The 20,136-nt window shown below is 45.4% G+C and overlaps 1 protein-coding gene across 1 annotated transcript; it reads left to right on the top strand.

The window, feature by feature from the left end:
- The first annotated feature begins 8,070 nt into the window (after positions 1-8,070).
- On the top strand, positions 8,071-19,682 carry LOC138802791 (regulator of cell cycle RGCC-like). Its single transcript, XM_069986457.1, has 5 exons — positions 8,071-8,149; positions 15,653-15,805; positions 16,533-16,604; positions 17,656-17,718; positions 18,436-19,682. Exons 1-5 carry the CDS (start codon positions 8,137-8,139, stop codon positions 18,441-18,443), a joined length of 309 nt encoding a protein of 102 aa, XP_069842558.1. The 5' UTR covers positions 8,071-8,136; the 3' UTR covers positions 18,444-19,682.
- Positions 19,683-20,136: the final 454 nt, after the last annotated feature.

Here is a 20,136-nt window from a genome sequence, read left to right as displayed (position 1 = left end):
GTTTTGACAGCTAAGAGCTGCACATTTGCAATAGATAATAACCACCAATCTGCTCCTTTGGCTCAATACGATTACCTAATGCTGCGTTTACACGTAACGATTATCGTGCAAATTTGCACGATACCGATCGAATTCAAACTATAATCGTAGGTGTAAACGCAGCGAACGATCAAACGACGAACGAGAAATCGTTCGTTTTGATCTTTCAACATGTCATCAAATCGTCGTTCGTCGTTCGCAAAAAATTTGCCGATCGTTCTGTGTAAACAGTCGTCGCGCAATAGTCCGGCTGCCCGGCCCCCCGCTCATCCGCAGCCCCCTGCTCATCCATAGCCCCCTGCGCTGGCTCAATCGCCACCCCCGCCGCCACTCTGATCGCCCCCCGCCGCCGCCGCTCCGATCGCCCCCGCCGGCCCGCGGGCATACATTACCTGCTCCGCGCAGCAGGTCTTCCGACATCCCCGGATCCGCTCTTCAGTGCACTGATTGGCTGAAGAGGGGAGCCGGGAATTTCAAACGCCTCCTCTTCAACCAATCAGTGCTCCACTTCAGCACTGATTGGCTGAAGAGGAGCCGTTTGAAATTCCCGGCTCCCCTCTTCAGCCAATCAATGCAAGGCAGCACTGATTGGCTGAAGAGGGGAGACGGGAATTTCAAATGGCTCCTCTTCAGCCAATCAGTGCTGCCTTGCATTGATTGGCTGAAGAGGGGAGCCGGGAATTTCAATTGAAATTCCCGGCTCCCCTCCTCAGCCAATCAGTGCACTGAAGAGCGGAGCCGGGAATGTCGGAAGACCTGCTGCATGGAGCAGGTAACGTATGGCCGCGGGCCGGCGGGGGCGATCGGAGCGGCGGCGGGGGGTGGCGATCGGAGCGGCGGGGGGCGACCAGAGCTGCGGCGGGGGGCGATCGGAGCGGCGGGGGTGGCGATCAGAGAATAATGATTTATTATTCTCAATAACATGTAGAACAGATGAAACAAACATTCAGAAACAGCACAATATTTGATGTTATAAGTTACTGTACAGTAATGGAGAGAATGGGAAACAAAAGGGCTGAGAGACTGCAGGGAGCATGAAGGAATGAGCAGGGCAGATGTGGGCACATACATGTAGCACTCTCTGTCTAGGGAAAGAGGGGTTACAGCTATGGAGAGATTACCCCCCCCCCCCCACACACAGTCCTGTCCCCTGATGTAAGCCCCAGCCTGAAGTGGATCTGCTATGATTTGGAAGGTGAGGGAGACTTCCTGGGTCAGAGTACAGTGCTGTAGACCCCGCTATGCAGACCATTCCCCTCCCCCACTCTACCTCCCACCCAGTACAGGGAGCTCTTAAACCAAAGCAATGCTCTTAAACCAAGACATAATTTTGAAAAACTGTGAGCTCTTAAACGAAAATGCTCTTAAACCAAGGTACCACTGTATTAATAACTAAAATTTGATACAAATTCATCATGGGAGAGAATTACATGGAAAGTGTAATTGCAGTCTAAAACCAATGCACTTTGTTAGCCAGGAGCTGTCACTATAATTAAAGGCATGCTACTCACAGTATGATGGGCAGTGTTTAGCCGTCATTATAAATGGAGGTGCTATGCTGGCAGTATGATGGGTGGTATTTAGCCGTCATTATAAATGGAGGTGCTATGCTGACAGTATGATGGTCAGTGTTTAGCCGTCATTATACATGGAGGTGCTATGCTGGCAGTATTTAGCCGTCATTAAAATGGAGGTGCTATGCTGGCAGTATTTAGCCGTCATTATAAATGGAGGTGCTATGCTGGCAGTATGATGGTCAGTGTTTAGCCGTCATTATACATGGAGGTGCTATGCTGGCAGCATTTAGCCGTCATTTAAATGGAGGTGCTATGCTCTCAGTACGGGCGGTATTTAGCCGTCATTATAAATTAATGTGCTATGCTGGCAGAATGATGGGTGGTATTTAGCCATCATTATAAATGGAGGTGCCATGCTGGCAGTAAGATGGTCGGTATTTAGGCGTCACTATAAGTTGAGGAGCTCTACTGGCAGTATGATGGGCGGTATTTATCAGTAAAATATATTGCTCATCAATATATTTTATGAGCAACATTCTAATAGATCACTGGCTCTATTACATAAGGGTGGTCGGGGAAAAGCTGTCAGCCACCATTTGGCAGTTTGTTTCTGAGCTGGAAGAGTCCATTGTGTGGGGGGAGATCTGTGCTGTTCTCTTCCTGGATGCTGGATGATTGTATTTCAGCAGTAGTGTAATATGAAGATATCCTGTGTAATATAGAGGAGGAGGAGAAGACATAAGTAGTGTAGCAGTAACCTCAGTCCTCAGCATGGTGTTTTCTCTCTGGGAGACGATTGTGTGGTTTTCTTCAGTGTTCTATGGCAGCAGCTGTGTGTGTGCGCTATGGCTGCAGCAGGCTGTGTGTGTGTATAAATGTATGTATGTATGTGTGCTATGGCTGCAGCAGGCTGTGTGTATGCTATGGCTGCAGCAGGCTGTGTGTGTGTGTATGTATGTGTGCTATGACTGCAGCATGCTGTGTGTGTGTGCTATGGCTGCAGCAGGCTGTGTGTGTGTGCTATTGCTGCAGCAGGCTGTGTGTGTGTGTGTGTGTGTGTGCTATGGCTGCAGCAGGCTGTGTGTGTGTGTGCTATGGCTGCAGTAGGCTGTGTGTGTGTGTGTGCGCTATGGCTGCAGCAGGCTGTGTGTGTGTGTGTGTGTGTGTTTGTGTGTGTGTGTGTGTGTGTGTGCTATGGCTGCAGCAGGCTGTGTGTGTGTGCTATTGTTTGCCCCTACAGTTACCGTCAACATCACTATGTGTGACTCTATCAGTATGGTTGACCCCTCTGTATCACAGGGATCTGGCATTGTTAGCAGTGTTTCTTTGTGTATGGTGAATATTAGTTAGAAACATCGAAGATTGTCAGCAGGAAAAACCACCTGCTCCATCTAGTCTAGTTCTGAGTTGTTCAGGACATGGAGGCTGGAGACTGGCTGAATCCTCTGCACACACAGGAGAAGCTGCTTTATATACAGTATTTCTTTATTCACTCAGAAGTTGCACCAGGATCATGTAGGACATTAGGTAGAAGCTGCTGAACCAGTGTGATAAATAACTCCCCTGGTATCTGACCGGCCATTTATGAAGGAGCAGGAGTCGGAGTCAGTCCTGATAAAATTCAGGAGTCGGAGTCGGTCCTGATAAAATTCAGGAGTCGGAGTTGGAGTCGGAGCTGCAGCTTACCGACTCCACAGCCCTGATATGATGGGCGGTATGTAGCTTGTACTATACATAGAGGCACTCTAGTGGCAGTATCATGGGCACTATGTAGCTTGCACTATACATGGAGGCACTCTAGTGGCAGTATCATGGGCAGTATGTAGCTTGCACTATACATAGAGGCGGTATGTAGCTTGCACTATACACGGAGACACTATACATAGAGGCGGTATGTAGCTTGCACTATACACAGAGACACTATACATATATGTAGCTTGCACTATACACAGAGACTATATACATGGAGATGATATGTAGCTTGCAATATACATGGAGACACTATACATAGAAGCGGTATGTAGCTTGTACTATGCATGGAGGTACTCAGTTTAACAGCTGGAGAGTAGGATGAGCCTGGCTGCTACATTAAGGATAGACTGGAGGCGGGAGAGCTTGGAGAAAGGAAGACTGATTAGTAGGGAGTTACAGTATACATGGAGGCACTCTACTGGCGGTATCGTGGTGGTATGTAGCTTGCACTATACATGGAGGCGATATGTAGCTTGTACTATACATGGGGGCACTCTACTGGCGGTATTGTGGGTGGTATGTAGCTTGCACTATACATAGAGGAGGTATGTAGCTTGCACTATACATGGAGGCACTCTACTGGCAGGATCATGGGCAGTATGCATCTCACACTATACATAGAGGCGGTAAGTAGCTCACACTATACAGGGAGATACTATACATAGAGGCGGTATGTAGATTGCACTATACATGGAGACACTATACATGGAGGCGGTATGTAGCTTGCACTATACATGGAGGCACTATACATAGAGGCGGTATGTAGCTTGCACTATACATAGAGGCGGTATGTACTGTAGCTTGCACTATACATGGAGGCACTATACATAGAGGCGGTATGTAGCTTGCACTATACATAGAGGCGGTATGTAGCTTGCACTGTACATGGAGACACTATACATGGAGGCGGTATGTAGCTTGCACTATACATAGAGGTGGTATGTAGCTTGCACTATGCATAGAGGCGGCATGTAGCTTGCACTATACATAGAGGCGGTATGTAGCTTGTACTATACATGGGAGCACTCTACTGGCAGTATTGTGGGTGGAATGTAGCTCACACTATACATAGAGGCGGTACGTAGCTCACACTATACAGGGAGACACTATACAAAAGAAGAGGATGGAGCTGCGGTGGGCGGGCCAGTGCTGCTGTGGGTGGGGCCAGTGCTGCTAACACGTGTAATTTACTGAACTGGTTTACTATAGATATGGTCCAAGATAAATTAAATAAACTCAATGTAACCAAAGCTCCAGGGCCTGACGGATAACACCTCAGAGTTTTAGATAACTCAGTTCTGTAATTTCTTTACCCTTGTATGAAATATTCAGTGATTCTTTGCTTACTGGTATTGTGCCGAGGGACTGGCGTAAGGCAAATGTAATGCCGATCTTCAAAAAGAGCTCTCGAACTTCCCCATGTAACTATAGACCCGTAAGCTTAACGTCCATTGTGGGGAAACTATTTGAGGGGCTTATAAGGGACTACATCCAGGAATATGTAGTGGCTAATAGTATTATAAGTGATAACCAGCATGGTTTTACTAAGGACAGAAGCTGTCAAACCAACCTGATATGTTTCTACGAAGAGGTGAGTAGAAGCCTGGATGGGGGTGCAGCTGTGGATATCGTGTACCTGGATTTTGCTAAAGCGTTTGACACAGTTCCTCATGGATGTCTGATGGGTAAGTTAAAGTCTATCGGTTTGGAAAATTTAATGTGTAACTGGATTGAAAACTGGCTTAATAATCGTACCCAGAGTGGTGGTCAATGATTCCTACTCCGAATGGTCCCCGGTAATAAGTGGTGTGCCCCAAGGGTCAGTACTGGGCCCTCTTCTGTTTAACATGTTTATTAAGGATATTGAGAATGGAATTAAGAGCAATGTTTCTATCTTTGCAGAATACACCAAGCTTTGTAGTACAGTACAGTCTATGGAGGATGTGCAGATGTTACAGGATGACTTATGGTGCTTTTAGACGGAATGATTGTCATTCGAATTTGTGCGATAACGATCGGATTCGAACGATAATCGTATGTGTAAACGCTGCGAACGATCAAGCGACGAGCGAGAAATCGTTCATTTTGATCTTTTAACATGTTCTTAAATTGTCGTTCGTCGTTCGCAAAAAAAATCGCAGATCGTTCCGTCTAAACAGTCGTTCACCGATTTAACCAATGTGTGAGATAGGCTTAAGCGATCGCAAAACGATTTTTCCGTACGATGTATCGTTCTGTCTAAACGCTGATCGTTATAAAAATCACATCGTTCATTCAAAATCGGTAATCGTGCGATTGAGTGAATTATCGCTCCGTCTAAAAGCACCATTAGACATACTGAGTGTTTGGGCGTCTACTTGGCAAATGAGGTTCAATGTGGATAAATGTAAAGTTATGCACCTGGGTACTAATAACCCACATGCATCATATGTCCTGGGGGGAGTTACTCTGAAAGAGTCGCTGATGGAGAAGGATCTGGGTGTACTTGTAGATAATAGACTACAGAACAGTACACAATGTCAGTCAGCTGCTTCTAAGGCCAGCAGGATATTGTCATGCATTAAAACAGGCATGGACTCTCGGGACAGAGATATAATATTACCGCTTTATAAAGCTTTGGTTCGGCCTCATCTGGAGTATGCTGTCCAGTTTTGGAACCCGATTCATAAAAAGGATGTCCTAGGGCTGGAGAGGGTACAAAGACGGGCAACTAAACTAATAAGGGGAATGGAGCATCTTAGTTATGATGAGAGATTAAAAGAATTAAATTTGTTTAGTCTCGAGAAGAGACGTTTAAGGAGAGATATGATTAATTTATTTAAATATATAAATGGCCCCTACAAGAAATATGGGGAAAAGATGTTCCAGGTTAAACCCCCTCAAAGGACAAGGGGGCACTGCCTCCGCCTGGAGAAAAAAAAGGTTCAATCTCCGGAGGCGACAAGCCTTCTTTACCATGAGAACTGTGAATCTGTGGAACAGTCTACCACAGGATCTGGTCACAGCAAAAACAGTAGATGGCTTCAAAACAGGGCTAGACAAGTTCTTAGACCAGAATAACTTAAATGCATATGTATAGAACCTATCGCCCCTCCCCCTTCCCTGTATCCATCCCCTCCTTGGTTGAACTTGATGGACATATGTCTGTTTTCAACCGTATTAACTATGTAACTATGTAGCTATGTAGCTTGCACTATACATGGAGGCACTATACATAGAGGCGGTATGTAGCTTGCACTATACATGGAGGCGGTATGTAGCTTGCACTATACATGAAGGCGGTATGTACCTTGCCCTATACATGGAGGCGGTATGTAGCTTGCACTATACATAGAGGCGGTATGTAGCTTGCACTATACATAGAGGCGGTATGTAGCTTGCCCTATACATGGAGGCGGTATGTAGCTTGCACTATACATAGAGGCGGTATGTAGCTTGCACTATACATGGAGGCACTATACATAGAGGCGGTATGTAGCTTGCACTATACATAGAGGCGGTATGTAGCTTGCACTATACATGGAGGCACTATACATAGAGGCGGTATGTAGCTTGCACTATACATAGAGGTGGTATGTAGCTTACACTATACATGGAGGCGGTATGTACCTTGTACTATACATGGAGGCGGTATGTAGCTTGTACTATACATGGAGGCGGTATGTAGCTTACACTATACATGGAGGCGGTATGTAGCTTGCACTATACATGGAGGCACTATACATAGAGGCGGTTATAGCTTGCACCATATAGTTAATACGGTTGCATGAATGAGGTACAGATGTGAGCAGTAATAGGCTACTAGGTTTGCTGTAAGCTGTGTGTGTGGATGTAACATAAATGCAGAAGTGATTCTCTCACGATCGTTTCATGAGGAGACTGCAGGAGGCAGCACGGCGTCTGTGACAGGGATTCCTTGGTTGAACTTGATGGACATATGTCTGTTTTCAACCGTATTAACTATGTAACTATGTAGCTATGTAGCTTGCACTATACATGGAGGCACTATACATAGAGGCGGTATGTAGCTTGCACTATACATAGAGGCGGTATGTAGCTTGCACTATACATGGAGGCACTATACATAGAGGCGGTATGTAGCTTGCACTATACATGGAGGCGGTATGTAGCTTGCACTATACATAGAGGCGGTATGCAGCTTGCACTATACATAGAGGCGGTATGTAGCTTGCCCTATACATGGAGGCGGTATGTAGCTTGCACTATACATAGAGGCGGTATGTAGCTTGCACTATACATGGAGGCACTATACATAGAGGCGGTATGTAGCTTGCACTATACATAGAGGTGGTATGTAGCTTACACTATACATGGAGGCGGTATGTACCTTGTACTATACATGGAGGCGGTATGTAGCTTGTACTATACATGGAGGCGGTATGTAGCTTACACTATACATGGAGGCGGTATGTAGCTTACACTATACATGGAGGCGGTGTGTAGCTTGCACTATACATGGAGGCACTATACATAGAGGCGGTTATAGCTTGCACCATATAGTTAATACGGTTGCATGAATGAGGTACAGATGTGAGCAGTAATAGGCTACTAGGTTTGCTGTAAGCTGTGTGTGTGGATGTAACATAAATGCAGAAGTGATTCTCTCACTAACGTTTCATGAGGAGACTGCAGGAGGCAGCACGGCGTCTGTGACAGGGATTCCCCCTCTAGACCCCGCTCCGCCGGCCGCTCCCGCAGCTCTGTCATCTGATTGGCTGAAGGCAGCGCTGGGCGGAGCCTCCACAACACACAGGGACCTGCTGGGGATGTGACTGACACAGAGAGCCGACCTGCTGCGGGGAGAGACATGGAGCGACAAGGTGAGGAGCGGTGCAGGGACGGATGTGTATACAGTGGCTGTACAGTGTGGCTGGGGGTCACCAGTGGACGCCTGGGTGCTGTGCAGTGAGGGGAGGGGACAGCTGCTATATACTACACATATTATCCTGCGTGGTGGCATTATAGTTGTACAATGTTTGTCTCCTTGTAGTAATAAGAATACACGCCGTTATGTACAGGGGGTTCCGCTCAGATATTTCCGTTCACACTGTGTTCTCCATTCTATTCCTTTCTGTGTTCCCAGCAGCTTGGTCTGGTCAGTGTATGTTCACACCTGTGACAGGAAGGCGCAGTGCTCTCAGTCATAGTGCAATAGAGAGCAGAGGACCCTGATGATTTATTATGGGGTACACCGGGGTTCATCATAGTGTCTAGTTCTTGTCATGAGTATCACTGCATTGTACACTATTCTTATCCTGTGAACTGCAGTCCAGGCAGGGCCTGATGTTATAGAGCAGGAGGAGACAACTGACATATAGTACTGTAGGAAAGCTTTCTAAACCTCTGCTTATTCTGGGCTTATTAGTCAAGTGGGTGGTTCTACTCAGTGATTGACAGCTATCTGCATGTATAAGCCTGCCTTTACACACACAGATAATTGACCAGTTTATCTGACATCAGAATGGATATGACCTGTTCTCTGTTTATAGTCAGGTCCTATTTTTGGCTTCAAACATCTGTCAGATAAATTGGTCAGTTATCTGTGTGTGTGTAAACGCAGCCTTAGGGGGCATTCACACATGCACAAATTTGCGGACGTTACGGATGGAGAAGGAATGTAATGGATTCGTTCCTCGCCTTGCATGATGTGTCACTATCATGCCGGCAGGGGGGAAACTCTTTGAATCGCTGCGGTACTATAGCGATTCAAAGAGTTTCCCCTAACCTATTACATTTCTTCTTTGTCCGTAATGTCTGCAGATTTGCGGACAAATGAATGCCTCCTTAGTGTGCATGTCAATGAGGATTTCAGATTGTATGTGGATTAGTTGCCTAAGTAAAGGGACAAGCCACAGTTTCCATTCATTCTTCATAATTTATAAGAATCCTGTCAAACCGTAAGAAGCCTTACAGCCAATGTGTGGTTTGTAGTCGCATCCAGTGCTACAATACGAACCCATTGCCTCTGGCCTTATTCTGGTACTTACTAGATTTCTAGCCTGAGGAAGGGCTTTTTCTTAGCCCAAAGTGATGCAAAAGACTTCATTCCAAGTTGGTCTCCTTACATCAGAAAAGGGCTCATGCATGGAACTGCAGGGCATCAGTCGGTTGCATCAGTAACTACTACCCAGAGTGCACAGCATATCAGTCATCCATTCATCATTGCAAAACAGGTCATAGACCTACTCTTAATGTACATTTTAGTTTTTTTTATGACATGGTACAGTTAAAGTAACTCATGAGTGGTGTACTACCCACCTTCTCTTGACTTCTCCTACAAGACCTTCCTATATACACATAGGGGGAGATTTATGAAAGGGTGTAAATATACACCTGGTGTAAACTGCCCACAGCAACCAATCACAGCTCAGCTTTCAGCTTTGGTAGAAGGAAAGCTGAGCTGTCATTGGTTGCTGTGGGCAGTTTACGCCAGGTGTATATTTACACCCTTTCATAAATCTCCCCCATCATGTCCTGTATGTTTGGCTGTATTGTAGCAGCACTCACCCCTTGTACCAGTCTAAATGCAGAGATTAAAGGGGTTGTCCAGCGACAATCTTATTCTTTCAAATAAGTATCTTTCTATCAGAAACTTACATAGATTTGTAATTTATTCTATTAAAAAAATCTCATGTCTTCCCATACTTATTAGCTACTGTATGTCCTGCAGGAAGTGTTGTTTTATTTTCAGTCTGACACAGTGCTCTCTGCTGACATCTCTGGCCGAGACAGGAACTGTCCAGAGCAGGAGAGGTTTTCTATGGGGATTCATAGAAACGAGACTGTCTCGGCCACAGATGTAAGCAGAGAGAGCTGTGTCAGCTGTGTCACTTTCTGATATCAGTTGACTTTAAAGAAAAAGTTCGCTGGACAACCCTTGAATCCTTCACGCCTTATTGCTGATATTAGTGAAATATAGGCTGTCTTGCTAATTCAAACATTTAGCTTACCAGATGGCTAAAGGTAGCTGAACCCTAGTCATAGGGCACATGACACTATGTGCAATGACGTTGAGCCCTTGTGACTGATCAGCTTTTTATTCTCATTCTACTTGCAGGTTTATGCATAGAGCTTACCAGTGGTTATTTCCTTTTTTATAGCTGTTTCACTTGTTTGTTCAACTTCCATTTCTCAATAAGGGTTTTTTTCTGTTTCTTGGAATTTTTTTTTTTTTATTCAATTTCAGAAAAATGCAGTTACACATCCTGAAATACCCTGGCATTGTATAAATAATTGTTATAACATTTGGTCTTGTTAAAGGGAACCTTTCAACACTTTTATGCCACCTGGAGCACAATTCATTGAGTTGGTCCCCAGTAGCTTCCGCCTCCCCTTCCAGCTCTGACTGCTGAATATCTCCCTATACCCAAATATTGAGTCAAGGGCACAGAGAGATTACAATGGACCACATATGTGAGTGTAGTTCAGGCAACTTAAATGTGATGTAAGGTTTTCTTTAAAATGCCATATAAGTACATGAATGACCTATCACTATGTGACTATATTTTTAGCATTTAGCTGCAATATTTTAGGGCATATTACAAAGGAGCTCATATATCAATGTGTTTACTTCAGATTTTGGTATAAAAGATGATTATATAAAAGTTGCATTACAAAAATGGGCCCACTTTGTGCAATGTACTTCACCAGAACAGGAAAATGTGCAAATGTCCAACCTTTTGTGATAAAAAAGTTTGAACACCCACGAGTGAGAACACATTGAAGGGGCTCCGTATTTACGCTCTGCAGGAGTGCTGGTGAAGTCTGTGTGTCCTGTTCGGCAGAGACCTCCTTTCCCGACTGGAGGCCAGTACCTGGCTGTTGACATATGCCACTGACCTGTTTTTACATAGTTGATGGTCTTAAAGGGGTACTTTGGCGCTGATAAAAAAAAAAAAAATCAATCAATTAAACATAGTTTTTACATTTACCATCCCTTTGGAGTCTGTCTTTGTTTGAGTTTCCCGCTGTTTGCAGGTCCCTGAAGCTCCAGTTGGTGGCTTCATTTTTTCTTTATTTCCTGGTTTGGGCTTTCCCATGATGCACTTTGTCTCCTGTGATGTCTAATTGACTCTGTAAAACTGTTACATGGCTTACAGCTTGTTCAGCCAGTTAGAGCTGAGCAACCTGAGTCATCTGACAATGGGAAGCCTGGTTTAACAAGGCTTAGACCCGCCTCCCTCTTGATGATGTCACTGTCACAAAATGGCTGCCACAGAAAAGCCTGGGGTTAACAGTCATTAAGTAAGAATGAGTTTACTTCACTTCCTGGTGGGGGATTGAAGGGGAAAAAGATAGGGAAGGGGGGCAGATAGGTGATTGAAGCATATTACAAAGTTATATAACTTTCTAATGTGTTTCAATTACTGGGAAAAAGCTTTTTGCTGGAGTACCCCTTTAAGGTAACTATGTTTTTTAGGAGTAAAGGGCCCCATACACCTTTTACTCTTTTCAGTCTGAACAATTGGTATAAGGTGTATGGGGTTCCCCCGACTAACCACTGACAGATTATGCTGGTGGAGATAGGGGTTAAGCAAAATGGAAAATCAGCAGCCAACCCCTTAAAACCCTATTACACGGAACGATTATCGGCCATTATGGCCGATAATCGGCCCGTGTCGTAGAAGGCAATGATCAGCCGACATGAAAGATGTGATAGCATCGATCTGCTGCTGTCGCTCCGTGGAGCGGTTGCAGCAGACGGCCGCTATCCTCTATGGGCTGCTTGGACGATCTAACGATCACCCTAGCTTACAGAGCCTTTTATAAGGCTGGATCAGCCATCGGTCGCACATCACTATTAAACGTAGCGATGCACGGCCGATGGCAGATTTTTGAACATGTGGGGACATTTTGCTAGGGAGAAGCAATGTGGGTATTATGGCTTAGAGCAATATAGTCTAACATTTTTTTTATTTTACCCTGGGGCACCCCTACCGAATAATGTGCTAAAAAATACAAAAAAAAAAAAACATCATTCAGTGACTCACAGGTAATGTCTTCTTTGATCTGAAGTGTCACTTTCCTTTTCCTCTCCATCTGGCCTGGACCACCATGATGATTTCTTCCAGCTACAATTCGTCTCTTTAGAACCTGCGAGACAAACATCTTAGGCTCCGCACTTTTTCAACAACTTACTTCCTTTTTCCCAACCTATAAGGTCTCAAACAATAGTAATTCCACTTTTTGGTGTGATTTCCAGTAAAGTAAGTAAGTACTGTATGTGAGTTGCCCGTGTATGTAGAATTCCCTTGTTGTGCGCCCAAATAGTTATAAAGTCCCTATGTCCCCATATAGTAGTAATGTCTCCCGCTGTGCCTCCATATAGTAGTAATGTCTCCTGCTGTGCCTCCATATAGTCATAATGTCCCTGGCTGTGCCCTCCATATAGCAATAATATCTTCTGCTCCTGCTGTGTCCGCACTTAATGTTATACTGTGTGCAGATGTGCTGTGTGTGGGTTAGCTGCACCTGGGGCAAGGAAAAGTACTTACGCCCCCAGTGCCCCTAGCATTGTAATTAACGATTTAGTGGTGCTCATGTAGCTATCCCCTGTGGTGTGCTGATAGCTGTAGTTCTCCCCCCCCCCCCAATCCCCTGTGGTGTGCTGGTAGCTGTATCCCCCCCCCAATCCCCTGTGGTGTGCTGGTAGCTGTATCCCCCCCTCCCAATCCCCTGTGGTGTGCTGGTAGCTGTATCCCCCCCCCAATCCCCTCTGGTGTGCTGGTAGCTGTATCCCCCCCCAATCCCCTCTGGTGTGCTGGTAGCTGTATCCCCCCCAATCCCCTCTGGTGTGCTGGTAGCTGTATTCCCCCCCCCCCCCCCAATCCCCTCTGGTGTGCTGGTAGCTGTATCCCCCCCAATCCCCTCTGGTGTGCTGGTAGCTGTATCTTCCCCCCCAATCCCCTCTGGTGTGCTGGTAGCTGTATCCCCCCCCAATCCCCTGTGGTGTGCTGGTAGCTGTATCCCCCCCCCCCCCCCCCAATCCCCTCTGGTGTGCTGGTAGCTGTATCCCCCCCAATCCCCTCTGGTGTGCTGGTAGCTGTATCCCCCCCCCAATCCCCTCTGGTGTGCTGGTAGCTGTATCCCCTCCCCAATCCCCTCTGGTGTGCTGGTAGCTGTATCCCCCCCCCAATCCCCTCTGGTGTGCTGGTAGCTGTATCCCCCCCCCAATCCCCTCTGGTGTGCTGGTAGCTGTATCCCCCCCCAATCCCCTCTGGTGTGCTGGTAGCTGTATCCCCCCCCCCCCCCCCCAATCCCCTGTGGTGTGCTGGTAGCTGTATCCCCCCCCCAATCCCCTCTGGTGTGCTGGTAGCTGTATCCCCCCCAATCCCCTGTGGTGTGCTGGTAGCTGTATCCCCCCCAATCCCCTCTGGTGTGCTGGTAGCTGTACCCCCCCCCAATCCCCTGTGGTGTGCTGATGTAGTAAAAAAAACAAAAAACACTCCACTCACCTTTCCTCGCTCCTGAGCTGGCCGGGCCCTCTGCCACGTCTTCTCCGGCAGGCGGCGCGCGATGAAATGACGTCATCGCGCGCAGCCCGCCAGAGAGAAGAGGTGTGCGCCGCCTCACAGGAGCTCACAGGCACAGCGCTCTCCTGTGTCTAGCGGCAACCGGACACAGGAGAGCGCTGGATGCCATAGGCTTCATTCCCACGTTCCGTGATCCTGACGGATCACGGACGTGGAATGCCAGTACCGGAGTCCCCCCGCGGCCGGACAGCATCTGTAATTAGATGCTGGGAGCGGGGGAGACTGTATTCATAATTGCCGCGCTGTAGTAACAGCTGATTTATTACAGCGCGGCGCTTCTGAATACAGTCTCCCCCGCTCCCAGCATCTAATTACAGATGCTGTCCGGCCGCGGAGGGGCTCCGGTACATGCATTCCACGTCCGTGATCCGACAGGATCACGGAACGTGGAAATGCAGCCATAGATGCACCAATCTGAACCCGGAACTCTGCTTCCGGGTTCGGGTTGGTGGGGGCCCCTTTGTGGTGGGGGCCCAGGGGCACGTGCCCCTGGTGCCCATTCCTTAATCCGGCCCTGTCTGCAGCAGCGAGTGGGGAACGAGGAGCAATCGATCGCTGACAGTAATAGGGGCTTTAGTTCTTGGGAGATATGCTGCAGCCAGAGCTGTCTGGCTGCGGCTTAACCCTTCCCTCCCTTTAGAGAACACAGGAAGACTTGGCCGTGCTGAATGGTCCTGTGGAAGGGGACAAGACAGGAGTGATAACTGATGGCTGAATGATTGTTCGACCAGCAGTTATTTAAAGAGGATGTACCATCAGGCGCCGTACACGGGAGAATGGCGCCGTACATGGGAACCCGTGGGTCAGATTAAAGAGGATGTACCTGATGGTACATCCTCTTTAAGGTGTCACACTCACCAAGCTCCTCTGTGTCAGTGTAGTGGGCTCCATCTCTGCAGATTTGGGCTTCTTATCAGCAGGGAGTGCAGTTCCCTCAAGTCATGTCTGAGCTGCTCTTGCATTTCTGACCACTGCTGGTGATCACTGCAGGGACAGCAGCTTCTGCAGGGCAAATGAAAAGGTGATTTTTGGTTACATCACATACCAGGAAAAAATTTATAAAAAGGTATAAAACATCTGCGTGTTAATAAACTACAGATTATGATGCAAAATGCTCTCAAATAACCCTGCAAATTAAAATATTAAGTTGTAAGGGTCAGAACATGTCAATGCAACTTTTTTTTTAAGTACCTAAAAGCAAAAAGTATACAAATTTGGGATCATCATAATTGTGCTGACCAAAGTTGTGCATAGATTTTCTTTCTGGTTTTGCATTACATATATAGTAAAATTAAGAGTGCCAGTTAAAAGGACACTAAAAAAAATTAAGAGTGCCACAAAAAAAAGAAAATCCTATTCTGGCTCTCTTGATAAGTAAAAATGTTATAGGCCTCACAAGGGAAAATCAACAAAAAAAATTGCATATGTGCTGTCAGCATATTTTATGTCATGTCCTTTTGTTGTACAACTAATGACTAAAGACATTATTTCAGTTTCCTGGACTTTTGTTTTACCTATAATGCCTGTACACTTGAGTATACTTTTCATTGTTATTACACATTAGATGTTTGTTTCCTGCTACCTGCAAAACACATCATCGTGGTTCTACATTGTTCTTCACCACAGACCACAACGATAATATTGTTTCCGTTTTATAAGACCTATTTTGTAGCTGCTATGTTTGCCTATATAAAAACAGTGGTATGTAAAGTGCAGATATATTGTGTAGGTATGTTCGCCCTTCCTGGTTACATAATTATTAATGTGTATATTTGCCTTTTTTATTTCTAGTGTCTCTAGGTGAAGATCTGGTTCTTACACTGTTGGAGTTTGATGATGCCTTGCAGAATTTCACAAGAGGTCCTTGCGATATGGAGGAACATCTTAGAACTCTTAAAAAAGAACAGCAAACATCTCTTAACAGTAGTGGCAGTGGTGCACAGAGTAAGAAAATACAGTACAGTTAAAATGTTCATTGTCTTTTCAAGCAACTTCTCCCCATTTGATAGCTTATGTGATTTTTAACATATTTGCACATATGTTCATTTACAAAAAAAAATGACTCCTTATTCTAGAACAAAAATCCTAAAGTCTTGGCGACTGTGTCTTACTTTATTGTGAACTACTGCCCACTGACTGTTGTTCGGGGATTTGCATCCCTAGCAGCAGAGAGACTAGGACCAAGAAGAGTAAGAGGGGGCGGAACTTAGTGCTATGCAGGGTAGAAAGCTTGGTCTGTGTACATGCAAGCTGAGCCTCTCTGTCTGCTGAAGATGATTTACATTGTGCCTAAAAGGTAAATCAAGACTTCCCTATAATCTCTTACCTCTTTTAAAGTTATGGGCAATCACTCTTTTCCCTATGTCTACTCAGAGCTACATCCTCAATGTAACCTCCCCCCTCCTCCCTTTAGTTTGTCATCAGCAGCCATTCACTGCTTACACCAGGTCTGCTTAGTTGTGTTTGCTTGGATTCTTTTGACTCTTAGCTAGCATTCACACCTAAATAAAATTAATTTAAATAATTAAATAAAAGTAAATTACCCACCCAACTGACCATTCAGTGAAAAGTACAGAAGGCCAACTAATTGGCCTAAACTAATTGACAATTTATGACTCATCTGATTTTTCTGAAACATGGCTATTTTTATCATCTGAATGTTTTTTTTTAGATTTCAACTCTTTAAACTTAGCTGATGAAAATCTGACATATACATTCAGCAATCCAAGCCAACAACCAAAAGGTAAGATCAAAAAACATCAGCGCCTTTAATGCAGTATTCTAAGAATATTTTAACTAAGGCTTTATGTCCACACTTCCTACTACAGAGGGTGAGGTTGTTTTATTAGCTACATTTTCAATCATTAATTAATGCTGGGACTCAGAGAGAGTCCATTTAGTGCCATTGAATGGAGCCAGACGGTCCATTCAAGAACAGACACTCATGCATACTGATACCTGAAAGATCCTGTTGACTTCAGTATGGTCTGTCAGTTTTCCCTCTTGTTATTTTGCAGGATTTCAGCAAACAAATAAAAATGCTGCCTGCAGATCTTGCAATATAAACAGAACTTCCACAGGAGTTCTCCAAAAGGAGCCCTGGGGAATTGTGATTGTAGCCTAAACTATAAGATAACAGTGGGATGTGATTTTAACAATATAATGTGATTATTTATGAATCATGTTATAAATATATTGTAAAAAAACTACATTTTTTGTTCAGTGGCCACCTGACTGCTTTCACTGAAATTGATGTCCTTGAATGTGCATTTAACTCAGCAGTAATTTGAGGGGCCATAGTTTTGTGTTCTGTCCCTTGCATCAACCTCTCATTTTCTATCACATTATCTATTACATCTGTCTGCAGATGTTTTGCTGATGTTTCCATGCTGAGATCTGATCAAGGAAACTATAGACCTTAACACACCCATCAACTCAGCAACTAGAACCTTAGATACCCTTATCAGGCTTGCACCAACATTACCCCTTGGACCTCTGTCAGGCCTTACACATTCTTCCTCTAATACAAAGAGATTTTCAGAATAACACAATAGCGGAGATATAAGTTATGTGACGTTTTTGCATAGCGTTGGAAACATTTTCTTTGTATGTTATTTTCTATATTTAAAATTCAGTAAAATTATTGTAACAAGATCAATGCTATGTGAATGAGACACAAGGGGAATGTTACTGGTAAAGGCATGGGCTTTACTTTGAATAACCTTTTAAAATACCTTCTACCTAACACTTTGTAAGACATTTTATTTCAACCACTTGTTTTCCTGTTTTAATAGCAAAGCTTGGCGACACCCGTGAGCTTGAAAACTTCATTTCTGATCTTGATAAAGTTCTCAGTGGTAAGTTGTAGTATTTCATTGCCCAGATCACAGTTCTTTAAAGCGGCACTATCAGCAGGTTCCGGCCAATGAACCTGCTGATATCACCCAGCCGCTCTTTATCTTAGGACTCCAGTGCTGCTCTTCTTATTTCCGGTATAGTGAAGCTTTTTGATCATTTCGGATATGCTAATCCATGAGTTAGGAACATTCTGGGCCCGGAGCACCCGCTCAGACTATCTAGCCCACCCCTCCTGGCTTGCCCACTATGCATATTCATATATGTATAGTTAGTCTGCTTGTTACTGGCTGCTTCTTGCACATGTGCGGTAACAAGCGGTCTAACTATGCATATATGAATATGCATAGTAGGCGGCCCAAGCGGGTAAGCCGTAAATGTACACTCTTGGTCGTGCAGGGGTTAATATCTGAAGAGGGCACTTCCGCGGCCCGGCCCCTCCTTGACAAACTATCGGCATTTGATTACCGTTGGCTGAAGAAGTTGGATGCAGCCCTATGAAATCCTGGAAAACATTGTTACGACCTGTGGCTGTATCCATATTTTTCAGGCAACCCTGAACTTCTTTAACCACCTGTAATGAAATACTGATTGCACAGGTACGGAGGAACCTGAGCATGCTCAAGGTTTAATCATTTCTAATTATGTTGTGATTATAGTGAAAATAAAAGGAAATATTGTTTTTTTTTTAATATTAACTGGTTTTTATTCTCTTTCAGATTTCTAAGAAAAAAAAGCTGCCAGTTTTATTGTTCCATTACTATTAATCCTTACAAATTATTCACATTCTTCCATCCATGAGCCTACTTAAAGGAACTCAGAGATTACCTCACTTCTCTTTAGCTGCAGTCTGGAGCCAGCCAAACATTTCCCCTGCAGTGGCTTGTACGAGGACCAGGTTGTTTAACATAGCAGCCACTATAACATTATTCTTGAACGCCTTGGCTACGTTTATGATGTGTTTTAAACAAGCTTTCTACTGTGACTGATAAAAAGGCCTGCTTTGGTAAAAATGGGATCCGCTTAAAATAGTGGCCCGGATGTACTAAAACTTTCTATGTGGAAACATTGTACACAGTCTTCAAATGCACAAGATTTATCAATATGTCAAAAGTTGTTTGATAAACCTGTCACATCTCACATGTCACAAGTTTAGACAAACTGTTAATCTGCTAAAGTACACCAGAACTTTCACCTGTAAAAACATACACTGGACACTTGCTTTACTTTGCCAACAACTTATTTAGGCTAGGTTCACACTACGTAAGTTTCCGGCCGTAGCGCGCTCCGTGAATAAGCGGCTGGAGATTTACGTAGTTTGCGTACAATGGAAAGTATACGAAGTACGGCTGCACAGTTCACACTACGTAAGAACTTACGCCCGGATCGTATGCGGCGCCGTAAAAAATGAACCAGACCATTGTTTCGGGACGGAAATGCTGTAACTTACGCCCGTAGCGTAACATGCGGTCCCGTACGTAGTGGTGATTTCTTCTTTTTGACACTTTGATTTGCTGATTCAAAAGGTTCTGTGGGGTGTCCGGGGCTAGCCGAAGATATCCTAGTAAAATACCGCTGTCAGATCGCTACGCACGCCGCTCGGGAAGCTAACGTAGCTTACGGGCGTAAGTTCGCGGACCATACGTAGCTGGCCGCAACTTGCGTAAATCCCGGCCGGAGTTTTACACGTATATGTCCGGCCGCGAAAAATATGCGGCCGGACATATACGTAGTGTGAACATAGCCTTAAACTGTAATTTTCAAATACAGTGGTACCTCGGTTTTCGAACATAATTGGTTCTGGAAGGCTGTTCCATAACCGAGCAGTTCGAAAACCGAGCTGTAAGTTCCCATAGGGAACAATGTAAATGTGATTAATTGGTTTTTACACTCCGTGGGTCAGGTGCAGAGTACCCGGCCCACAGAGTGCAAAAACACTCCACATCCCCCGCAACAGTGAGAGGCAGGAGCGGGCGGCTATTTAAACTTGCCGCCGTGCTCCTGCTCCAATCAGCTGCGGGGGACACCCTGTAAAGAAGTGGGGAATCCCATCATAATGATGGGATTCCCCACTTCTTTACACGGTGTCCCCGGCAGCTGAGAGGAGCAGGAGCACGGCGGCAAGTTTAAATAGCCGCCCGCTCCTGCCTCTCACTGCGGGGACAGGCTGTAAAGAAGCCGGCTCCCAGCGCTGTCCTCCTGTCTCTCCCCACCAGCCCCTCCGCCCCCCCCGCCGGCCCGGAGCGCTGTACACCCCTATAGACTGCGGCGTGCCCGCAGCCCCGCTCACCAGCTTCTTGCTTCGCTGCTCCCCGCCGCCTCTGCAGACTCTCTCTTACCCTGCAGAGGCGGCGGGGAGCAGCAAGAGCAAGAAGCTGGTGAGCGGGGCTGCGGGCGCGCCGCAGTCTATAGGGGTGTAC

This window comes from Dendropsophus ebraccatus, chromosome 10, assembly GCF_027789765.1.
Source record: "Dendropsophus ebraccatus isolate aDenEbr1 chromosome 10, aDenEbr1.pat, whole genome shotgun sequence".
Lineage (NCBI taxonomy): Eukaryota > Metazoa > Chordata > Amphibia > Anura > Hylidae > Dendropsophus > Dendropsophus ebraccatus.
The sequence above is the reverse complement of the archived record's forward strand: the minus strand, read 5'-3'. Positions and strand labels throughout refer to the sequence as shown.

Coding starts and splice junctions, on each gene's coding strand:
- LOC138802791 (XM_069986457.1), top strand. Junction 15,806..16,532: donor TAGTGGCAGTGGTGCACAGA/GTAAGAAAATAC, acceptor GTTTTTTTTTAG/ATTTCAACTCTTTAAACTTA. Junction 16,605..17,655: donor TCCAAGCCAACAACCAAAAG/GTAAGATCAAAA, acceptor CTGTTTTAATAG/CAAAGCTTGGCGACACCCGT.